Source organism: Capsicum annuum, chromosome 4 (assembly GCF_002878395.1).
Source record: "Capsicum annuum cultivar UCD-10X-F1 chromosome 4, UCD10Xv1.1, whole genome shotgun sequence".
In the NCBI taxonomy this organism is placed as follows: Eukaryota; Viridiplantae; Streptophyta; class Magnoliopsida; order Solanales; family Solanaceae; genus Capsicum; species Capsicum annuum.
The window spans coordinates 212,315,681-212,340,725 of record NC_061114.1 but is presented as its reverse complement, the minus strand read 5'-3'; the positions used below and the strand labels follow the sequence as shown (position 1 = coordinate 212,340,725).

Here is a 25,045-nt window from a genome sequence, read left to right as displayed (position 1 = left end):
GCACCAGTGAACTGTTGCCTCAAGATCAACAACAGCTGAACTCTAATGAGGAGTGAGGCTCTAATGGCTCAGATGACTTGACACAACCAGTTGACAGAGATTATGGATGAGGTGGAGATCCAAGATGTTGTCTGTTTGAATGCACTATCAGGCAGTAGTAATGGGGTTAATACAATCTTGGACAGTGGGGTTATTAAGAAGAGGTCACTATCAGTGCTAGTTGATTCTGGAAGCACTCATAGTTTTGTTAATGAAGTAACTGTAGTGGAGACTGGCTATCAGGCTATTTACTCTAATCCCATCAGAGTTACTGTGGCTGATGGCGATTACATGTATTGCAGCTCAACTTGCCCCACGTTTACTGGGAAGATGGGAGGTAAAACCTTCAAAGAAAACTTGAGGATTCTTAGCTGGGAGGTTGTGACATTTTCTTAGGGAGTGATTGGACAAAGAAGTTTAATCCCACTAAATTTGATCATGAAAAAGGTGTGTTACAGTAGGCAAAATTGGTAACAAGGTGGTGCTACATGCTATCCCTGAGAATAGGCAACTCAGCCTCATCAGTGGGAGCACAATGGATAAATTAATAAGGGCGGGCCAGACTGTACTGGCTCAATTCTTCCTTATGGAGTCAAGTGGTGAGTTTGAGCAAGAACAGATGGATAACACCATCCTTGAGCTACTGGCTGGCTATGAGGATGTGTTTAGTGAGCCCAAATCCCTAACCCCACCAAGAGAGTTTGATCAAAGAATTCCCTCAAACCAAGAACTTCACCTATGAGCCTGAGACCTTATAGATACAATTACTACCAAAAAGAAGAGCTAGAGAAACAAGTCGCAGAAATGTTGAGTAATGGGATTATTCCACATAGCCAATCACCCTTCTCATCCCCTGCTTTGCTAGTTAAGAAAAATGATGCGACATGGAGATTCTCTGTTAATTACAAGGATCTTAATGAGGTCACAATTAAGGACAAATATCCGATTCCCATCATTGATGACCTACTGGATGAGCTTCAAGGTTCAGTAATTTTCATTAAAGTGGACTTGAGAGCTGGATACCATCAAATTAGGACGAAGGTGGAACATGTTCATAAGACTGCATTTAGGACTCATATGGGCCAGTATGAGTTCAAGGTCATGCCCTTTGGGTTGACCAATGCACCAGCTATCTTTCAAGCTCTCAAGCCCTGATGAATAGGTATATTTCAAAGCCTACTCAGAAAGTTTATTTTGGTTTTCTTTGATGACATATTGATTTATAGTAAGTCTTTAGAGGAACATTTGTTGCATTTAAGAGAGGTATTCAAAATTTTGAGACAACAGTCTTTCTTTGCCAAAAGATCAAAATGTTCCTTTGGGCAACAAGAACAGAGTATCTTGATCACATTATGTGACACCCTGAAAATCCAAGACAATATTAGAATCATGCTTCAAGTGTATGGAAAATCAAAAATCATTTTTTGAAAGTTTTATTAGTGATTTAGACACATATTAAGGTCACAAATAACTCCTAGCTTAGAGACAAGTCAAAACATCCCTTAGCAATTAAATTCTTGTGAAGAGTATAACTATAGTCAGCTTCAAACGAGCATAACTTTTGGGTTACTAAGAATTTTTTAGCTCAAGACCCATCATCAGATAGATAATTGAATTAACTTTCCAATGCCACCAATTTCACCTTAATCCGATATCGGAGTAAAAAGTTATGGCCAAATTACTGAAGCATTATCAGCTCACTCGTGATCAAACATCACGGATTGTTAGTAGGGAGTCGTGATCTGTGCAATAGAGGCTGAAATTGGGATCTTGACCAAGACTCAAGTCACGACTCATGGCCAGACCTCACGAGTTGTCGAGACCGGTTCCAGGAGTTTTCCAAACGGTTTTTAAGGGTTTTTTTTGGTCTTTTCCCACCTTTTTAACCCCAAAACTACGTAGTTTAAGATATTCTAAGGCTGAATATAAAGCCTAAACAACTCCAAATCCCTCATTCTCAACACAACACACCAGATGCTCCAAAAACATGCGATTTTCTCTTCTCACAAAGCAAGAAATTGGGGTTTTTCATCTCCAAGTCCAAATCCTCAAAACTTCAATTCAAGAATCGAAAGTAATCAAGTATGTGGGTATTCAATGAGGATCTCCTTTCATTCTCACGCCCAAATTATGATTTTATTCATGACTTTTATGATCTTCATAAACTAGGGTTTTACCCAATTGTTACTCTAAGCTTAAATTCAATCCCCCATATATAATTTTCACTCATAAGCATGTTTTAGTGATTATTCATAATTTCTTAGGCCCATGTCATATCATTCATGCTATTCTCGTGACCATGCATGATTTACATGATATTACACCAAATTTAAAGCATATGATCATGCTACGAATGATGTACCCATTTATTTAAGACTTCTCAATCCTCAGGCTTAATTTTCCTTCAAGTTTTGGGTTCCAGGTCAAATATGAGTTTTCCCTAATTTATTGAGTTTATTTTGTAATTAAACCATGAATACATGTTTTCCCATAACATTTGCATCTTCCCATGTTCAAGAATCATGAATTTCCAAATTATGATCAGTTATTGAATTTTTGGGTTTTATTCATGAAATTTCCTACTACGATCAGTCTTTAATATTATCATGTTCAATTGCATTAATTAGATCTGATGGGATATGAAAACCCGATACCTAGGGATTCATGCATATATCAGTTTACATGTCTTGAGCACTTCAGGTTATTCATTGTGGATTTTTGAAACTGAATTTGTAGATATTTTCAGAATGTAATTATGATAAGCTATACAGTTTTCAATGTCATTTATTTGGGAGTAGTACTTAACACCGAGTGAACGCAGGAATGAACGCTCACCTGCCAGTTAAGGACTGACACTCTAGTCTTTCGGGACATCAGTTTAGTGAATCCTTGACAAGGTACTAGCACCCTTCCAAAGGGGGTTACAGGTTGGACCCCAGTTTGCTCAGATTGGGTATGTCGATTATTGTTAGCTCCCACAGTCCTCAGTTTATGTTCAACTTATGTTTTAGTTCAGATATGCATGAATTTGTATTCAGTTATTCAGTTTTATACGGCACATGTTTATACTTAGTCATTGCATCAATTCACATCCCACAGTTTCAGACCCATTATTCATACATGACCCTTAGTATAGTTTTACAGCATATTCAGCTTTAACTTGAGATTACATATAATATTCATGTTTCTACCGCCTCCCAGTTTACAAAAATGTTTTAGCTCATGATTTAGAAATTTTACTACGCCTTATAGTTTTTACGTACAGACATGTTTAAGTGCATATTTCAGTAAATGGCTAATGTCCTCAGTTTGATAGCACGATTTAAGTATTTTCATGACTAATACATATCTCACATACTCAATACATTCCAAAGTACTGATAGCATACCTCTTGTGCCTACATTTTTCATATGATGTAGATTTAGGTGCTTACTACAGGATCATAGACAAGCAAATCATAGCATTCAGCCAGCAGGGGATGAGTTCTCATATTTCAAGGACTCAAGTAAGTTGCAGTTCTTGTATTTTATTTTCTTATTCTTATATATTGAGGGATAGTTGGGGGTCATGTCCCGACTACCTATAGTCAGTATTAGTACAGGCTTCATACATAGTCAGTTAGAGTCATTGTATGTAGTTTCAGTTCCCCATTCTTTCAGATTACAATGTTGTAAACTTTGAATAGAAATGTATTGAAACAGCTTACCTCATGACTATGCTTCCACTAAGTCGGCTTCACTTTTATATATACGATTTAAAGCAGTTCCTCAAGCATTATGCCAGTACATGGGTTAGCTTGGGATCACTTGTGGTTCTAAGCACCGTGTTACGACTAGGGGTAGTCTCGGCTCATGACACATTATATCTGCCTTTGGGGTAGCCACTGACCCCAGAAAAATTCAAGCCATGCTAGATTCGCCAAGACCTACCACCATCAAAACATTAAGGGCCTTTTTTGGCTTGACTGGTTACTATAGAAAGCATGTGAAGAATTATGGAAGCATCAACACGCCTCTTGCTGAGTTACTGAAGAACTCTTTCCATTGGAATGAAGATGCCACCTGAGCTTTTGAGACATTAAAGAGAGCTATGTGCCTGTTTGGAAGAGATTATAATTTGATCAAAATAGATTATAATCTCTTTTTAGCTTAAAAAGGTGTTTGGCAAATTTCAAAATGGCTTAAAAAAAGTTATTTTTGGCTTTTTTTAAGCTAAAACAATAAGCTGCAAATAGGAGCTTATTTTTTCCAACTTATAATCTATTCCTCATTGACCAAATAAATGACTTTTTTGCCCTTATAATTTTTCCTTATTCCAAAATTGTCCTCTTGTTGCCCTTATGATTTTGTTATGCTTGTCAAAGTTAGTTATTGGTTTTGCCTTAATCAAGTAATTATTGGTTATGCTAATCCATATTGAGCACGTGGACAGTAGAAAAATTTGGTGGTGCTTTCTTTCCACAAAGTTTGCTAATGCATAATTTAATATATATATATATAATGCTACTATATATACAACAACAACAACAACAAACCCAGTGTATTCCCACACAGTGGGGTCTGGGGGGTAAAATATACGCAGTTCATACCACTACCTCCGAAGAGGCAGCAAGGCTGTTTCCAATAGACCCCTGGCTAAGGACAAAGAATAATAAGCAAATTCATAATACAACATAAAATGAAATAAGTTGGCACAATATAAAAGAGGCACCCACACAGTAATACCCTATACTAACAAACCAAAGGCACCCCCACCCACCCCAAAGCTTTCCTAGCTACAGACTATTGCTCACCCGCAGGCACTAACCTTCTACCCTTATCCGCGTCCTCCAAACCTTCCTATCTAGGTCATGTTCTCAGTAAGCTGTAACTGCTCCATGTCACGTCTAATCACCTCCCTCCAATATTTCTTTATCCTACCCCTACCCCGCCTAAAACCATCCAAAGTCAGTCTCTCGCACCTACGAACTGGGGCATTCATGCCCCTCCTCCTCACATGCCCAAACCATTGCAACCGAACTTCCCACATTTTGTCCTCTACCGAAGCCACTCTAACCTTCTCCCGGATAGTCTCATTTCTAACCCTATCACTCCTAGTAAGCTCACGCATTCAACGTAACATCCGCCACCTTCAATTTTTGGATATGGGCGTTCTTCATTGGCCAACACTCTGCTCCATATAGCATGGCCGGATGGACTGCCACTCTGTAAAATTTTCCTTTTAAGTTTGAGCAACACCTTCTTATTACACAACACTCTCGAGGCGAGCCTCCACTTCATCCAACCTGCCCCAATCCGATGGGATATATCCTCATCAATCTCACCATTTCCAAGAATCATAGACCCGAGATACTTAAAACTATCCCTCCTACCTGGGAATCCAACCTAACTACCACCTTGTCCTCCTGCCTCAAGTTATTAAACTTGCATTCCATATACTCCGTCTTGATCCTACTCAACCTAAACCCTTTAGACTCAAGGGTTTGTCTCCAAACCTCCAATTTATCATTCACACCTCTCCGCGTCTCATCAATCAATACTACATCATCCGCAAAACGCATGCACCAAGGCACCTCTCCTTGAATACGCCGCGTTAAAACATCCATCACCAAAGCAAGTAGAAAAGGGCTAAGAGTTGAACCCTGATGCAACCCTGTCAAGACAGAGAAATGCTCTGAATCTCTTCCCTCCGTCCTCACCTGAGTCTTAGCTCCTTCATACATATCCTTAATCGATCTGATGTACGCCACCGGACCCCACTCACCTCCAAGCATCTCCAAAGAACCTCCCTAGGGACTTTGTCGTAGGCCTTCTCCAAGTCAATAAATACCATGTGAAGATCCCTCTTCTTTTCCCTATACTGCTCCACCAGTCTTCGCACCAGGTTAATTGCCTCCGTCGTCGAGCAACCGAACATAAAGCCAAACTAGTTCTCCGAAATAGACACTATCTTCCTCAACCTTCGCTCAACCACTCTCTCCCAAATCTTCATAGTGTGACTCAACAACTTAATACCCCTGTAGTTATTGCAACTCTGTACGTCACCCTTATTCTTTAAAATATATATATTAATTTTAATTTAAATTATTTTAGCAATAAAAATTAATAATAATCAACTCTATATATTATTAACAGCAATAAAGGTATTTCAGTCATTTTGATTAAAAAAGTGCTTAGAAGCATTATTTACCAAACATATCAATAACTTTTTTTCAGTTTCAGCACTTTTATCCAAACACTTAACTGCTTCAGCACTTTTAAAGAACTTTTTTTCAGCCACTTTTTTTCAGCTTATCCGAACGGGCTTTATTTCCAACACCCCTGTACTAGCATTAAGAGAATTCATTATAGAAACAAATGCCAGACAAGGTGGGATTGGTGCATTGTTGATGCAAGGTGATAGACTAATTGCCTATTTCAGCAAAGTGCTAGCTCTAAAACATGGGTAGATCCATCTATGAGAAAGAGTATATGGCTCTTCTAAGTGTTGTGGATAAATGGAGGCACTACCTCCAGTACAGGCATTTCACTCACTGCCAGAATAGACCATCATAGTTTGAAGTTTCTTTTGGAGCAAAAGGTCACCACAGCCATACAACAAAAAGGTCTCACAAAGATGTTGGCCTAGACTATTCAGTGCAGTACAAAAAGGGAGCTGAGAATAGGGTAGCTGATGTCTTATCTAGTCAATTTGAAGTTGATGAAGGGCGAGGGATCAGCCTTATGGAGGAGGGACAGCTCAAAGCTATTAGTGTGATAGAACCTAAGTGGATGACTGAAATAAGTAGCAGCTATGAAGGAGATGTACTAGCTGAGGCTATGATTGCTGAAGCTACAACTGACCAACTAGGTCCTCATCTACATCACTATTTCTTTGGAGTTTTAAGAAAGGGAAGCTTTCTATTGGTACTACTGGAGAATTGAGGCAGCAGCTGATTTCTACTTTCCTTGACTCACCAGCAGGAGGTCATTGGTCATTCAGGGCAAGCAGGCACATTCAAGAGACTGTCTCATGTCTTTTGTTAGCCAGGAATGAGACAAATCATAAATGACTATGTAGCAGCTTATGAAGTCTGGCAGAGGAACAAACGTGAGCATGTGCACTACCCTGGGCTCTTACAACTACCCATCCCTGATCAAACTTGGAGGCATATTACAATGGACTTTATTGGTGGATTGCCTAAATCTCAAGGCAAGAACACTATTCTGGTTATTGTGGACAGAAGAACTAAGTTTTCTCACTTCATGACTCTATCTCATCCTTATACAACAATGATTGTGGCTTTTAAGTTCTTCAAACATGTCCATACCTTACATGGCTTACCTGAGTTTACCTGAGTCTATTGTAACTGACAGGGATAAGTTGTTTCTCAGTAATTTCTAGCAAGCCCTTTCCAGAATACTGGGTAAACCTCAAAGTGATGGTCAAACGAAAAGAGTTAATCAGTGTATAGAGAACTATCTCAGGTGCATGACATCTCACAGACCACAACAATGGAAGCAATGGTTACCACTAGCAGAATGGTGGTACAACACCAATTTTCACACAAGTCTTCAGTGCACTCCTTTGAGGCTCTTTATAGGTATAGCCCTCCCCACTTATCATTAGGCCCAACCATTGAAACAACAGTCCCTGCTGCTGAAGATGTCCTTATGAGAAGACAACAGATGCAACAATTACTTCAAGACTATCTTAACAGGGCTCAAGAGAGAATGAAGTTATATGCAGATCAACACACGTCTGAAAGAGAGTTCCAGGTGGGAGATTTGGTGTTCCTCAAGCTGCAGCCTTACATAGAATCTTCCCTGGCATTGAGAAAGAGCTTGAAGTCAAGCTCCGAGTACTATGGTCCCTTTGAAGTCTTGGAGAGGATTGGTATAATTGCATACAGGCTCGAGCTACCCCCTACTTCACTAGCACATCCTGTATTCCATGTATCCTTGCTTAGGAAGAAGGTGGGCTCCAAGGTCTTGGTTCAGACTTGTATACCAACTACTGGAAATGATGGTCAGTTTTTGGTCACTCCGGTGGCAGTTCTACAAAGGCAAATGGTGCGTAAGGGTAATGTTGTTGCTGTCAAGATCCTTGTTCAGTGGTCTAATCTTCCCCCTGAGGATGATACAAGGGAAGATTATGACTATATTAAGGCCAAATTTCATAATTTTAATCCTTGAGGACAAGGATGTTTTCAGTTCCTGGGGAATATTTTGTATAGAGGTTAAAGAGGAAATAAATAAAGAAGAGAGAGTGAACAGTATTAACCACAACTTAAAATAAAGGGTCAGGATTTATTTTCGATTAATGAGAAGCAACAGCTGAGATCATTTTGGAGGTTGTTATCAACAGACTGACAGAGAAGAGAGAGGCATTCGAAAATTCTGGTAATTGTCACACTTCTCCCATTTCCTTTCTCTCTCTTCTTCTCTTCTTCTCCAAGCTTCTTTCCTAACTCTCTCCTTCTATTCGTCTTCTTCTGCAGATCCGAGCTAGCAATGGAGATTCACTTTTCCATTTTATGTTTATTTTAATTCCGTTTAGCTGTAATTGTAATTTCCTTTTGATAAATCAGAAAATTGTCCGAAAAAACTTCACTGCCTTATTTCTTTTTGCCCTTAATTTGCGATTAAAGCTGTTAGTTCATAACAATGTTTCAGTTTAATTGTCAAAGGACTTAATAGCCTAAGTAAACATTTTTTCCAGAGTGGAAACCCACAGCTCCCATAACTTGGAGTCGAAGAGAAATGCAGAAGGTAGACACAAGTTTTTGTTTGGTTATAATTGGAAGGTTTAAGCAGACCTAACCATAGACTAAATATAAATAGACTACATAAGATATTTGCCTATGGGGCATTTGAGGGTAGGACCAACTAGATCCAAGCAAAAAGATAACTTCTTATTCTGCACTCTGCTGGCTGTTGGAATTAGGAAAGAGGTCAGATGAAAGTAAATAGAGGTGAAATATCCCTTACCCCCCATGTAAGTTACTAGATGATGATTATAAAAAGCAAAACGGAGAAAGATTAACCAAGATAAGTAAATATTGATGGATCTATTTCAAAATATAATAAAGAAACATAAATGATGTCTAAATGTTCGAAGTACCTTTAAAACGGTCATCAGGATAGACAGGAACATCAAAATAGACTAGTCCTCGTCGATGAAGCCCCTTTACAATTTCAGGATCGAAAAGAATGAAAGAGTTTGCTTCTTCCTTGCAAATTTTATCTATTGTTGCTGCTTCATCTTCAGTCAATTTCTATGAAAAGGAGGACAAAATTCATTCGTGAATGGGAAAGTCGGAAATTCAAACAACTTAACCTTTTTATGATGTGGAGTACGGGCCAACTTGCGTACACCTCAACCATCCCCCATTCCCCCGGACACCTGCTATCTCCTACCAGCACATGTACTAGGTAACTCTGCCTACCAAGGCTTAGGCAGTATTTTTGCCTCCGGTAAGGTTTTTCTCCACACCCTTGGGTGCAAGTCAAATAATTTAATTTTTCACTAATAGAAGGTTAAGAAGCTTTAAAAATTTTGAGTGAGTGAATGAGATGAAAACTTACCTTGAATTCTTCTAGAGTAAAATTGACAAGACAAATTCCCCACCATGGCTCAATAACAAAGTCCACTGGCTGTGTAGGCAATAGTTCTTTCGCTATTGATTTGTTAAGCTTCCACATAATTTTCTGCCAAGATCCAAGATAACTGAAATTAATTAGACGACAAGAAGAAAAGCCTGAACACCGACCAATTTGAGCAAAGGGACTAAGGTATTCAACCAGCACCCTTCATTTATCTTTCTAAGAAAAAATGTGCACTATCTTCTCTCAGTAGTCAGTACTTTCCTCTTTTGATTTACCCCAAAAAGAGGAGACATTAACAAGCAGGAGGATACGCAAAACTTCTGGAAGGGCTGGAATGCTGCCGGGAGAAATATACCTTTATATCTTTTTGGACAGTTTGTAATGAAAGAAAGAACATTGTTTCATGAAAGTGATATAGACTATACCATTATCTCTTTTTTGAACAGTTTGTAAGAAAGAAAGAACATTTTATCTTTTGAATTACCCAGAAAGAGGAGACATTAACAACCAGGAGGATATGCAAAACTTCTGGAAGGGCTGGAATGCTGCCGGGAGAACTATACCATTATGTCTTTTTTGGACAGTTTGTAATGAAAGAAAGAACATTGTTTCATGGAAGCGAAATAGACCATATAGTTATGTCTTTTTTGGACAGTTTGTAATGAAAGAAGGAAAATTGTTTCACTAAAGTGAAAATTGATATAGCCTAAGCTGCTCGGACTCATATGCGGATGTCCGATATGGGTGCAGATCTGGAGGTCGGATCTTTCATGAACTAAATTTTAAGATTCGGGGATATGGATCTAGGTATGAATACAGGTACGGGGATTCAGCTAAAAGTAATTCAAATATCTAAAAATAGATTTATAAAACCTAAATTATGAGATATTGTGTGGAAAACTTGATGAGAAAATATTGACAATAGGAGAATCTCGGAAGGTGATAAAAGGAAAATGAGTGACATATAAATTTCTATATACAAGGTAGTCCACTTTCTTCCGTACCCAAAATTGATAGACTAAGTCGGATACGGATCCCACACCCATGGCGGGTTGACACGGGTGTAGCACCGAAAGTGAAGAGTCCGAGCAACTTGGTATATAGTTAACTTTTTGTTTCATGTATCTTTTCCATGTAAAGAGAAGATTCCCACTTGTATAAATGACTGGAACAATTTGTTGGCTAAGTGTAGCAGAACCAATTTTCATACATTTCTTTTTATGACCGAGAAATCAGTCTAGGGCAACCCTTAGGACCAACCGCATCCTTCGGAACTCTGAGATAATGGGTACATCCCTCCACCCTTCTCCACTTAAATACCAAGTTTAATTTGCATGGTGCAAGGCTCGAACTAGTGACCTATTTCACAAATCCCTCAACCTTTGTCACTTGAAGCCCAAAGGGCGTCTTGATACATAGGTTTAACATCATCATGGATTCGTGGTGTGGTGACAATAATATTCTGATTTATCAATTATCACAAAGAGATCATGCAAGTGGGCATACTTGCATATGGGATTAGCAGAAATGAACTCAAGAATGCTTACTGCTGGTAACTTTGTAATGTTGGTGGGTCCACCGCAGATGATCACCTTTTTACAGTTAAAGGGCAACATTGGAGGGTTTCACTAGTCTAATCACTTGTATTAAATTTCCGCTCCGGGCTAGTTAGGCCATTTAAACCAGGACAAAGGGAAGAACTTGTAGGTAATCCAGAAGCAGTGCAAAAATATGCGAAAGAATTTTCTTTTCCAGCAGCAAGTGAAATTGATCCCTTGGAACCATGGACAATATAATTGCTAGTGCAAATTGCAAGCATGGTAGTTGACTTGGTACAGCAAGTAGTGGAGAAAACTAACAGCAAAAGGAGATTGAAAAATAACGATGGATTCTATTTTACAAAAAATGAGATAAATTAAGCGCAATTGAAACATCTATAATGTGCAAAATGGCAGTTTTCTAAAGTAAAATAATACATAAAATAATGAGTCAAAACTGTTCGGCAAAGACCCTTATATCATGACAAAGTAAGACATCACAAATAACCCTAATTCTAAAAACAATAAAACAGTTCTAAACCAAATATAAATCCTACAAAACCCTCCCAAAAAGAACAACTTCCAGCAGTACTAATATTCTATTCTACTCCTCGAATATTATAAGTTTAACAAAGCCTGCTTTCATGGAATATCATAACCTCTATGAAAATCTCTCGCAATAAATTCGAACACTGATAACTTTTATTTGACAATACCTTAGATCTGCACTTGTTCATGATGTCAATAAATTCATTTCTTCCAATTCCAGTAAGCCGTAAGGCATCTGCAGCACTAAAATTTGGGATGCTGTCATAGGGTTGCTCTGCACATTCATCATAACAGGGAGTCAGAAATCCCATTGGACAGGTTAATTGCAAAGAACCTAAAATTTCTGTGGATAATCTAAGTGTAAGGAGCAAGAAGGACACATTAACATTTGTAATCCATAGAAATTATGACATTGAGAAACAGTCAAATGCAGAAAACTGTGAGGAAATCTTGGTATGAACATTTGACAGTACAACAACAACAACAAAATACCCACTTACCCAGTGAAGTCCCACAAGTAAACATTTGACAGCAAATAATTCTTCGATGGCACATGTTAAGTAATTTTTATAAAGAGATCATATAGGGAAGCATATGACACTAATTCGATACATATTCCCTCCGTATCAATTTATATCACATCCATCTTTTTTGAAATGTCCAAAAATGTCAACTTATTCCACTAACAATATTATCTTACAACTTTCAAAAGTTTCAAGAGTCTAAATATTTAACTACTCAGTTATTTAAACTGATGTTTTTCTCCATCTAACTGACTTGTTAGCCATTGCTTTAATATTGTTATCCATTAATACTAATATAATGCACAAGTCAAACTAATATCATAAAAATCCATGAATAATCAAATGGTGTCAATGAGATGGGCAGCCATCTTTTATTGAAAAAGATTGCCCAAAAATGTGTACTAGAGGAACACATCAATGGACTTTAATGACAAGCATTCCTGACGGGAACAGAGGAGAAGAGAGGGGTGATGCTACTGAAATATTTGGTTCAGTAGTCAATCCAGTGTCAAAAGCACAATAGAACTATTAAGCCCATTCAAAGAGTTCTCTTCCAGAAATATTAGCCTCAAATAAGTAATTCACAGGACAAGTATATCAGCTGCATATAGAATTGCTCAAATGCCCAAAGGGAAAATATAATTTTTTTTGTTGAAAAGTGCAATCATCTTAAGCAAAGAGAATTCAGGACATGATCCAAGTATTCTATACACCCTCAATAGTCAATTCTGAACTAACATTATAGGAGGCTATACCATTTCTCATGACTTCAAAAATCATGTCGCAGTAGTATCTGAAAGGAGACACCCTCATGACACGGCAAACATACTCCGCTAGGTGATATGGAAAAAGCTGCAAATAGAATATAATGACCTTAAATTATTCTGCATTAGTCCTAAGGTGCATATTCAAGGTATAACTTTCACAGATCTTGATGGAAACAAAGAATCAACATTTGACTATAGTTCTCATTATCTTCAGCTGGACATCCTTTTACTCCAATTTCTTCTCTCTACTGATAACTTCTCCAACTAATGACATGTCATCTTTAATATCAGGAAATTAATAAGAACTAATTTAGCAGAAAGTGCTCCAACTATGTATATGCTTCATAAAAATTAAACATCAAAAACAAAATAGAGAACAAATAAAAGAACCAAGATCTAAGGATGAACAAGTCTACATAGGTAAGTATGTACTTACGCCCAAAGCAAGAGTCCTACCTATGCGCAAAAATTCCAATACACACAATTCTTTTTAGTTCCCTCCGCCCACCCACCCCAACACAGACAAAGAAGAAGAAAAACGAAAGACACAAGCAAAGAGACTAACTTTGTAAGTCTTTCTTATATGCTAAATATTGTCTCAGCCTAAATCTTTTGATTACCATCTGTCACAACAAAAACAAGCTTACTTTATGACTTCGATTAACTTTGTAATGACTTGCAATTTGTATCTATGAAACCAATACATTGTAAAATTGAAAAGATGATTTACGATTAAAATGATAATACATTTTTAATATTCACTAGGTAAGAACTTATGAGCAATGCACATTCTTTAGTCAAGAAAAACATATGACTATCTCATTCGAGGATAAATCAAATGAATACTGATTTCAAAATGCAAAATATGTCATGTCAGAAATAAACTGATTGAAACACTGAAGTGTGAAAAGTGCATAGCTTCTTTAGTTGGAACTCTGTCCACTTATTAATCAGAATAGGAAACCAAAAACATGTCTTCTTCTTGAATAGAACAAGAATTTTTAAGGAAAAAAAACTATATTAGTAGTTAAAACGTCTTTTTTTCTTCTTTTAGGCTCCATTTGTTTTTTTTAAGATTCAGACGTTTGAAGCTGAATGCACATCTGAATGATTAAGATGTTGTCTCTAGATCTGAAAACTGAATGATTAAGACTATTTGTTTTTCAACATCTGAATGTGTAAAAAAAAATTTATTTATATACATAATAAAACAAAAGATAAAATTCAAATAAAAAATTAATTAATTATATATTATAAATGTATGTAATTTAATACAATAAAATTATTAGTATTTGATTGAAAAAAACATTTAAGTTTGTTAGTGATAGTAGAGATGGCTTATAATGGTGGTTGCGGTGACAATGATTGATGTTAGTGATTAATATTGTTGGTGGTGATAATTGTGATGGTTGGTATTGTAGTGACTGTTATGATGGTGGCGATTGATGGTGGTAGTGGTGGTTGTGATGTGACATTGCTTGATGTTAGTAGTTTAAGGTGTTGATTGTGTTGGCTGAAACATGAATGCATGATGATTGACGATGTGTTGGTGCTAGTTGAAGATTTTATTTTGTGTTGTGGAGATGGTTGTTAGTAAAGATTAATTGTAGCGAAGGTACTGGTTGAAGTAGTGGTAGAGGTGGCATTACTATTGACAATGTTGGTGGCGATCAAAGAATATGTAGTGATTGTGATGTATTAGTGATGGTGCTAGTTGTGATAGATGAGTTGGTTGGTAGTAGGGATTGGCCGCTAGTGGTTGTTGACTGTGTTGTTGTTAACGGCAGTGGTGGTGGTGAATATAATTAGAATAAAAGAGGTAATAGGTGTGGTAGCGGTCGACAATTGTGGTTGGTAGGGGTATTTTTTGTCGATGGTGATTGTGATGGTGGAGGTGGTGTTGATTGACAATGGTGACGATGGCAGAGGTGGTTAGTGGTGGTAACTGCTGATTATGAATAGAGTAGTGAATATTATCCAACACTAGAATATCCCTTCAGACCTATTAAGACTTGGTTCTAGATCTGAATGATTAAGACCTATTCAGACCTATTAAGAGTTAAAACCTTAATAAAAAACAAATGCATTTAATGGTCTGAAGTCTAAACCATTCAGATTCAGACCTCCATTAAGTGCAAACAAATGAGGTCTTAGTGTCAGTATTTTCTTCTAAGCACGACTGTGTTTTGAGTAATATCTATATCAACAACTTGATAGTACAAGGGATGAGAAAAAATTTCCACGTGATACACACCGCCAAGTTCCTTCGGAGATACCGCAACATGTCTTCATAGTATTCAGCTTCTTTACACACTTTACGAGCAAAGCAAGTATTCCACATGAGTCTCTTTTTTATGCAATGTTCAATTATCCTGCATAAACCCCATCAGCAGAAAATAGAAGCAAAGTAAATTACTAAATAGCAAAGAAATATTTATAATGAAACATTTACAAGTATTATATTAATCATTTTATGCATTCCAAATTCTAATAAATAGAAAATGTTCAGTCTTATTGATCGTCGCACACAACAAAAATGTTAAACCGGATTCAAAACATAACGCAGCAAGATATTAGAGTGGTGTCTCTTTATCTCACCTAAACATAATTCAAAACTTCATGAAACAAGATATTTTTGTATTGTATCTTATCTTCTCACAGTGCTAATTCCAATTAATTAATCAATAAACTAATCCTCAATCCCAAACTAGCTGGGGGCAGCCATACGAATCATCTATATATCCCACTCTATTCAGACCCATTTAGGGGTCGTTTGGTAGAGTGTATTAAATAGTTAATGCATGCATTAGTTTAATGTGTATTAGTAGTACCTTGTTTGGTATATCTTTTTACCCTATGTATAACTAATGCTTGCATTAGTTATACACTCTATTGTGTCTATTGAGGTGTGTGTTATTAATACCTTAAAATCCATGGGATTAGTAATGCAATGGATCTAATGAATGCATTAACATGCTGAAAAACACTATTATCCCTCAAAAAAATTTCCGCATCCTTTTCAACATATATATTGAGGATATTATATAAAAAAAAAATTATTTTTTTTAGAAATTATGTAATTCATGTTATTTTTGATACATCGAACCAAACACTGCATAAGAAAAATACAAGCATTACTAATGCAAGCATAGCTAACACAAGCATTGCTAATACAAACATTACTAATACACCATATTTTGCATTACTCTTATACACTCTACCAAACGACCCCTTAGGAATTTTCTATATGAATTCACTTGCGTGAGTGCCACATAGCCAGTTCAAGTCAGAATTAAGGAAGAGGGTTGCGGAAGGTCCAGTGTACAAACAGCCAACTTATAGTGAATCCGCGATGCTAAACCACAATAAAATAAAATATAAGTGGATTAAAGATTACAAAATGCACATGCTTGGGATCAAACTCTATCCTTAAAGTTCAAAACAGTATTCATGAAATGTTATAGCTGGTGGACCTCCTGAAACTAACACCAAACATCAAAACATTCATGTCAAGAATATGAACTGTATAACCACTCACAACTGTTTAGCATTCCTCTTTCAATGAACCTAGACTGTCATAGCAAACAAATTATTCAAAACGTATTACACATCATAACAAGTTCGGCCAGGAGTGTGATAGCCTCGTGTACACTTGTTGACTTCATACCTAATTGCAGACAGTCGTACAAATTTTTTTACCAAGAGTCAATATATTGTACAGAAGTTCAAATAGATTTGTGATGTTGAACTTCAAGCAAGCTAGAAAGTTGATTGCATTGCATCATCATAAAGCCCCCCTCCGAACATTTTTTTTCGAATAACCGTAACCGTGGTGTCCAGGCCAAGCTTGCATGCACCTCGACTAATTCCAAGACTAGGACAGATGGAAAGAAATCAGCAAGTGTTTTTTTCCTGACATTTGAACCTGAGACCTCATGGTTCTCAACCACTTCATTGACCACTGGGCCACACCCCTCCAAATATATTTTATTTCATTGAAATTGTTGAATAGCATAACCACCTCATTTAAAAGCTTAATCGGTTAGAGTTGACACACTTTTACTAACTCAATTAGATTTTCAACTCACGCCATCATGTGCGAGTTGTCCTTATTTTTATTTTTGACAAAGTAAGATGATGAGATTTAAAACCCTAAACTCTGCTACAATACTACGCTGAAGTATGATCACCTCGTCTAAAAGCTTAAACTATTAGATACGACACATGTATTTACTTAATTACGTATTCAACATAAATGTACTCGCAATCTTCATCCTTTGCTTCGACACGAGACACAAAAATGAACCAAGTGTCATAAACATGTTTAGTCAAATTAATGGAATTATTACCAGTAACTGCCAACAAAAAAAAATGGACAAAAGCAGTAGGCTCCACCATAAACATGACAAACAAACAAACCTTCTATGCCATTCTTCTTTGGAATTTAACGTAGCTTGAAGCCGCTTGGGTAGATTCTCCCAAGAACATTCTTCTTTAATTGCTTTTAGTAACAACTGCTCCTCAATTGTCGCCGGCATACGCTGCATTTTACTTCAAATGCAGTACATAATTCTTAGAGCTCGATCACACATTGTTCTACTATTGACTCTTCCATTTCACAATGAGCTAAAAGCAGTAAGCAAAGTAATTGGTAACTGATAACTTACCTGAATCTGGATCGATCGGAGCTAGGGTCGGGTCAAGGAAACTTGATTAAATCGGGTCGGATCCTGCCGATGAAGAGTGCCTAACTCAATGGAAGAAGAGAAGGAGCAACGGGTGAAGATCTAAAAATGGTGACTTAATGAGTAATTGCAGAGAGAGAGAGAGGGGGGGAAACTTCACAGCACGAAAGTGGGACCCACTTACTCTTTCCTAATAAATAATATAATAATTTTACTAAGGGGGTGTTTGGTATGATGGAAAATGTTTTCCCATTTTCCCTTCTTTGGTTGTAGTAAAATATTAGGAATGTTATAAAACAACAAAAGAACAAGAAGAAGAGTAGAGAGAATATAGAAAGTGATTCTTATTTCTTCTTTTGAGGGATGAGAAATTATAAGATTGAGAATACAATAAATGAAACCCCTTTATTTACAGGGGAAAATACTCATAGTTTCTGACAGATACTTCAAATCTCTGATAGATATCAACTAGGTCTTATTAGATCTTGATAGACATTCACTATAATGTAAATACATTTATAACGCTCCCCTTGAATGTCTAGATAGATAATGTGTCTCGTTAAAACCTTACTAGGAAAAACCCAATAGGAAAAAAAATCTAGTAAAGAAAAAAGAGTACACATCTCTAACAATACGCATATCAACTGTCTCACTAAAAACCTTACAAGGAAAACCCAGTGGGACAAAACCTCGTAAGGGAAAAAGAGTACAACGCGTATTAACTCCTCATAATAAGAACATCCTTGAACCTTTGTATCCCGATCTTGTGCACCATCTTCTGAAAAGTTGTAATTGGAGAAGACTTGGTGATTAAATTATCCACATTTTCACTGGAACAAATCTGTTGCACGTTTATATCACCATTTTTTTGTAGCTCATGTAGAAAAGCTTTGATGAAGTGTGTTTTGTTCTATCTCATTTTCTGTATCCTCCATTAAGATGTGCTATGCATGATGCATTATTTCCATATAAAATTGTTGGTAGATTGTCATATTTCACACCATATTTTTGTCGAATGAGATATATCATGGACCTCAACTATACACATTCTCGGCTTGCTTCATGAATAGCTATTATCTCAGCATGATTGGATGAAGTGGCTACGATAGACTGTTTTGTATATCTCCAAGATATTGCAGTACCACCACATATGAACACATAGTCTATTTGAGACCGAGCTTTATGTAGGTCAGATAAGTACCCAAAATCAATATGACCAATAAAATTGGGATTGCAAACTTGCTAACAAATTAACTAAAAAAAAGGTTATATCAAGCCTTGCAGTATTTGCAAGATACATTAGTGCATCAATTGCACTAAGATATGGTATTTCATAACCAAGGAGTTCCTCATTCTTTTTTTAAGGTCAGAATGGATCCTTATTCAATTTTTGTATGTTTCTCGTTTAAGTAAATATTCTATTACTTTTGAAAACTCTCCAAGAATTTCAATGATACTCAAATCATCAAATTATATCTTATGAGTATAATAAAAAGTTTCCCAAAAACTTTATATGCTTCAGGCATTTTGAACCATTTAGAGATTTTCATATGGATATTTATCAAGTAATAATATCCAACATGTCAAGTGTGACATCTTCAAGTGTCTGGACTGCAAATCAAATAAGTTTTACGCTTACCAAAATGCATTCATTCAGGTCACTTGATAAATGTTTCTACGTCAGTATGCTTAAATTAACGTAGAATTCAGATCCTCATAATCTTTTATAATATTGCGCCAATATTGTATCAAAGATATCGTCGACGTTTCTTATTCTATATCGGTTCACAATGCGACATAACATTTTGAGATCTCATCACTTCACTATTTTCAGGTACCTAAACCTCTCATAAGGTTTCATGAAGTGTTATGTTGTAGGCTCTTCAAGAGCGCATTGCCTTTTTATCATAATTATTTGCTCCTTATCCTTTTCAAGGATTATTTCATTTGGAACCAATTGATCTATCATGCTTCATGCATGCATATACTTTATTCTTTAAGGACACAAAATAGGAGCACTTGCAGCTAAATATGAGATGCTTTCGACATTTGACTTGAATTATCTTTTGAATGAGGATCTGATGATAATTCCTAATATATTTCATAGCTGCTTATAGTCTCCCCTTATGTTAGGAAAACTAACATACATCCTCCATCTTCTTTGAGGAATCCATCCTTGTGCATCATGGTATATTTATTAATCGTATACCGCACATCAAAACTATTAGATGGAATAGTTGGTTCCTGGCCTTGAACCAATTGAGAGGAAAGAAATAATCATAATATATTGGTCTAATACATACAAGTGTTATTGTATATTGGTCTAATGCATACAAGTGCTATTGTATGCAATATATCATATTTCATATCAATACATGAAACTTTGTTCTCATTAGTAATGGTTCAACTATTTATGGAAGGCATTCAATGTTAAACCATCATCATCAAGATGAATTATCTTAATTACACAATTTGAAAATTATGCTCAGTTTATATTGAACAGGTAACTTTATGAATGTCAAACGTAGGTTGACCGTAAATGTACATGTGATCATCTTATTGATGCATCTTTTCAACATATCACATGATAGGTAAACGGACCCTTATTCACCTTTTATTCTTTTCAGATTTTGAGGGATCCAATCCAAAAATTAGTTGGTCTAACCAATTTATCATGAGAACAAGCAACATTAAAGTTTATGAAGAATTTTCTAATTCTTCAATATATGTTCAATACTCAGTATGCACATCTTCGGGATATCACAATCGTTCATGTCAACTTATGAACTTTTAATCTAGTAAACTCCAAGTTTACCATGATATGTGTTTTTCCTTTAGTAAATTTCAGATTTACTATTATATGAATAAATTTCAGATTTACTACTTCAGAAGTAGATTTCAAAATTATTCAACCTTTTTCGGAGGTGAGTTGTGATACAATCACAATCAAGTGCACGTTTGCATTAATAATCTTCACATTCCCCAGGAATGGAATATAATCATGCCTTAAGCCTATCAAATTATGATAGCTTATAACCTCTTTCAAGATTTTGCTACTTTAGAAGCAAATCGAGGCATACATATGATGTAGAGAATTTTTCTCTAGTATATCTTAGAATCATATAAGCGTGTGAAAATATCATCATTTTTATGATCATTATCATATTGTCCCTCCACGCGTATATTCGTGCATTCAATCACTTGTCTTCTTTCAGACATATTATGCACTGCTACCACATACACTTCAAGAATAAAGTAAGTTGTCATATTTCAGACTTATCATATATTGCTACCACATTCACTTCATGGAATGGAGCATATTCATTGGGTCGAATTTCATGACTTTTCATTAAACACCTATTATTTTGCCTTAGCCATCATAATATCATCAATATGATTTATTAAGATTCAAACTCAACATCTTATCCATATAAAAACATCTTAGACATGAATCAATAGGAATTGAACCCAACATATTATCATCCTTTTTGATAATATTGTTCTTGAGGAATAAATTTAAAATATAAATGGTTCCAAACCAATTATTTTTCCTCAAATCCAATAATAATTATATTAGTAGTAGCAAAAGAAAGATAACATAAAGAATTACTAACCTTAAAATCCTTCAGATTTATAATCTCACATTGTTTGGTAGAGTCTCTGCTGATAACGTGTTATAAAATAATAAAGAACAAGAAGAAGAGTAGAGAGAATAGAGAGAGTGATTCTTATTTCTTCTCTTAAGGGATGAGAAATTATAAGATTGAGAATATGAACAAAACCCGTTTATTTATAGGGAAAAATACTCCTAGTTTCTGACAAATACTTCAAATCCCTGATAGATATCAACTAGATCTTATTAGATCTTGATAGATATTCACTATAATGTAAATATATTTATAACACGGAAAACATTTTCCAAGATAACTCATTTTCCTCTATTTGAGGGAAAATGACTTTCCTCATGTACCAAGGAAGGTCATTTTTCGAAAAATAACAAATGTGACTTATGCCCCCACCCCCACCCCTCTTTCTCACCCCAACAACACTCATATTTACATGACTAAAAAAATTTACATTTCTCAAAAATTTATATTACTCGAAAATATTTTTCACTGTACTTTGTTTTAATTTTTCACTGCTTGAAATAAAAAATAGTGAAGCCCAAATTATTTTCTTTTCCAATGTTCGTAGAATGTATTGTTATTTTCATATGCATAGAAGAAGACTTACCTATGTTACTTTTGCTAATTGCATATTTCATTTTGACATCGATGTAATTTGTTTCTCAAGGTTGAATAAGCTTATTGTTTTGTTATATTTTTGTTACTTGTAGTATCTTGAGATTGTCCTGACAAAATATTGAAAAGTGTCTGTGGGTGATGCAATTTTAAAGATTTAAATTCGTACAAAATTCGAATTATATTAAATTCAAAATATATTAGTCTCAAATAAATATTGTGGATTAATATAATTGGATTAATTATTTAAGTCCAAGCATATATGGATTTAATTAAAGTCTATTTTTTTGGGCTAGCCCATTGATTTAGGCTATAAATAATAAGCCCACTTTAATAAGCCCAAGATATTGTTATATTCTAGAGGCCCAAATAAGCGTCATGCGTCAAATGACGTGGCATGCCAAGTGAAGTGAAGGAGCCAATAGGACCATGTCATATGTCAAAATGATACAACAGGCCCATGAAATAAAAGCCCATAAAAAGGCGCCACATCACTTAAATCTGATTGGTCAAAGAAAGTCCATATTCATCATGACTCTTCCTTTCCTACAATCATAAATAGGGGTCTCATAATTCAGAAAGGGGATCCCCAGATCTCTAACAAGTAGCAAGAGAAAGCTCCTGGATCAAACGCCACAATTTCCATAAAAAGCTCAAGCATTCAAATCAAGTTTTCAAGATCAAGACTGCAATATTCAAGAACAAGCTCAAAAGCCCTTGAATTCAAGCACAAGTCAAGACCAGGTCTCTCAAATCAACAAATTAAGTTCAAATTTAAGATCAAGCTTTAAGCCCTTAAATTTATATTTGAAAAGGCGAATCAGAGGATTTATAGAGATTGTAACACTCGTATTGAAATCAATAAATTGATTGTTGCAATATATTTTTCTTGTCTCGATTATTTATTGTTGACCTCGAGAATTTTATTGTTCAACAAATTCTGGCACACCCAGTGGGACGATCTCTACCTCTCATCTCAACTTTTCTAACTACAAAGTTCAAGAACATTGAAATGAATTCCAAGAAGGTCAACTCTCAATCAACTGCTTCTAAGGTTGTTGATTCAAAGTTCTTTGCTGAAGTGAAAGCATCCTTGGTGTTACTTTCGAAATCTTAGGAGCTGTCACGAGGAGCAAGGTAGGCTTGCTAGGATGGTATACACTTCCAGTGTCGTTTGCGCCAACTCCAATTTTTGGATCTTCAACCCCAAAAAGAACGAAGTCCAATACAAGTGCTTCGAAAGGAGGAAGCAGTATGGCTGAATCTCTTAAGAAGACTTTAGCTCTACTTGAGCATTCCAATTCCAAATACTCTAGCGCAAAAAACGATGATCGTTCAAGCAACACATCATCTCTAACCACACTGAATAAGTTTAGCACTTCAAAAATCAAATTATGCGATAATCCGTGCTACTCTCCAATATCTCCAGTGATTATGCAAGCGATGGTAATTGATGCCTCATTTATGAAGGAGCAGCTTGCGAATCTGGCAAAGGCAATTGATGGCCTAACCAAATATGTTCAAAATCAAGATGCTCGAATTGATAAGATAGTAGATAGGGTAGAAGGTCTGATAGACGGAGAGTCTAGCCATGCACCTGAAAAATCTCCAAAGGTTCATGAGACAAAAAATCCTGTGAAACAAACACCACCGATTAAAGAGGTGCAAGTTTCTTCTGAGGGAATGATCCTAATTGGACAAATTGAGGGAATTCATTGAAGGGACCCTTAAAGACAAGTATGATGTTGTTTCTAAGTCTTCCCTTGCTTATGACAAGCCTTACACAGCAAGGATTGATAGCCTCAAAATGCCTGCCGGCTATCAACCCCCCAAATTTTAACAATTTGAGGGCAAAGGAAACCCAAAACAACATGTCGCACACTTTGTTGAGACATGCAACAATGCTGGAACATACAGTGACTATCTTGTTAAATAGTTTGTTCGTTCCCTAAAGGGAAACGCCTTTCATTGGTATATGGACCTTGAGCCTAATTTCATCGATAACTGAGAGCAATTGGAGCACAAGTTCCTAAATCGTTTTTATAGCACAATGCATACAATGAGCATGGTAGAGCTCACGAATACTCAGCAAAGAAAGGATGAACCAGTTATTGACTTCATCAATCGATGGAGAAATACTGGCCTAAACTGCAAAGATAGGCTCAGTGAAGCTTCTGTAATAGAGATGTATATCCAAGGAATGCACTGGGAACTTCTTTACATCCTGCAAGGCATTAAGCCTAAATCCTTTGAAGAGATAGATACATGTGCTCATGATATGGAGTTGAGCATTTCTTTTGCTGGAAAAGGATCAACGCCTATCCATGACCCTCGAAGGGGAAAGAATAAGCAGGAACCCAAAATATAGGGCAAGTTTGCCCCCAAAAATGACAACAAGGAGTCCATGGATATTGATGTGTCTCCTGTGAAGGTCACCACAAAGATGAGCAAGAATTAAAGTATGAATACGAATTCTAGAGCACGTCCAAATCATAAAACTTTAAAGGAGATGCAAGAAAAGGAATATCCCTTCCTTGATTCTGATGTTGCTGAGATTTTAATGAACTCCTTGAGTATAAGCTCATTGAACTCCCAGATATGAAGTGTCCCAATGAATCTGGAAGGACCAATAACCCTAATTATTGCAAATATCATAGGCTCATAAGTCACCCTCTTGAGAAATGCTTTGTCTTTAAAGATAAAGTCATCCAACTGGTAAAAGAGAAGAAGATCTTCTTCGACGATGAGATGGTCAGTTCTCATCAAATCTCCATCATATTTGGCTCACTCGATCCTGTCCAAATATGAGTCAAAGAGCATAATGAGAAAATATTAGAGCCTGACAGGTCTTCAGTTGATGAAGGCGATGATGAAGGTTTGACTCTAGTAACCAGACACAGACGCAAGAAGATGAGTCCACAAAAGGAGTCAGTCGAGAAACCAACTAGGATGAGAATGATGAAGAAACCAAGGAAATAGAAATTGGTTGAATTCCTAAAGAAGACGAGGGTGATGGATATTCACCCCCAAAAACCTCGGCGTCCAGTGACTTTAGAGAAATTCTTGCCGAGTTGGTTTCGTGTAAAGATTGCCCAAGTCAACTTTGAGGCGTCTT

At 36.3% G+C, this 25,045-nt stretch overlaps 1 protein-coding gene across 7 annotated transcripts in view; it reads right to left on the bottom strand.

Annotated features, from left to right (window-relative positions):
• LOC107867438 (protein FAM91A1) overlaps positions 1 to 17,872 on the bottom strand; it is a 39,068-nt gene extending 21,196 nt beyond the window's left edge. For 6 of the 7 annotated variants that reach the window (XM_016713669.2, XM_047410975.1, XM_047410974.1 and 3 more), the window contains exons 1-7: positions 17,672 to 17,872; positions 17,424 to 17,555; positions 15,259 to 15,376; positions 12,993 to 13,089; positions 11,881 to 11,987; positions 9,606 to 9,728; positions 9,142 to 9,295 (exon numbers count right to left, since the gene is read on the bottom strand). In XM_016713669.2, coding sequence (XP_016569155.2) covers positions 9,142 to 9,295; positions 9,606 to 9,728; positions 11,881 to 11,987; positions 12,993 to 13,089; positions 15,259 to 15,376; positions 17,424 to 17,551 — 727 coding nt within the window. In that variant the 5' untranslated portion in view covers positions 17,552 to 17,555; positions 17,672 to 17,872. Of the gene's footprint in view, positions 1 to 9,141; positions 9,296 to 9,605; positions 9,729 to 11,880; positions 11,988 to 12,992; positions 13,090 to 15,258; positions 15,377 to 17,423; positions 17,562 to 17,671 lie in introns of all 7 variants that reach the window. The other variant, XM_016713668.2, reaches the window with a different exon arrangement.
• Between the last annotated feature and the right edge of the window lie 7,173 nt (positions 17,873 to 25,045).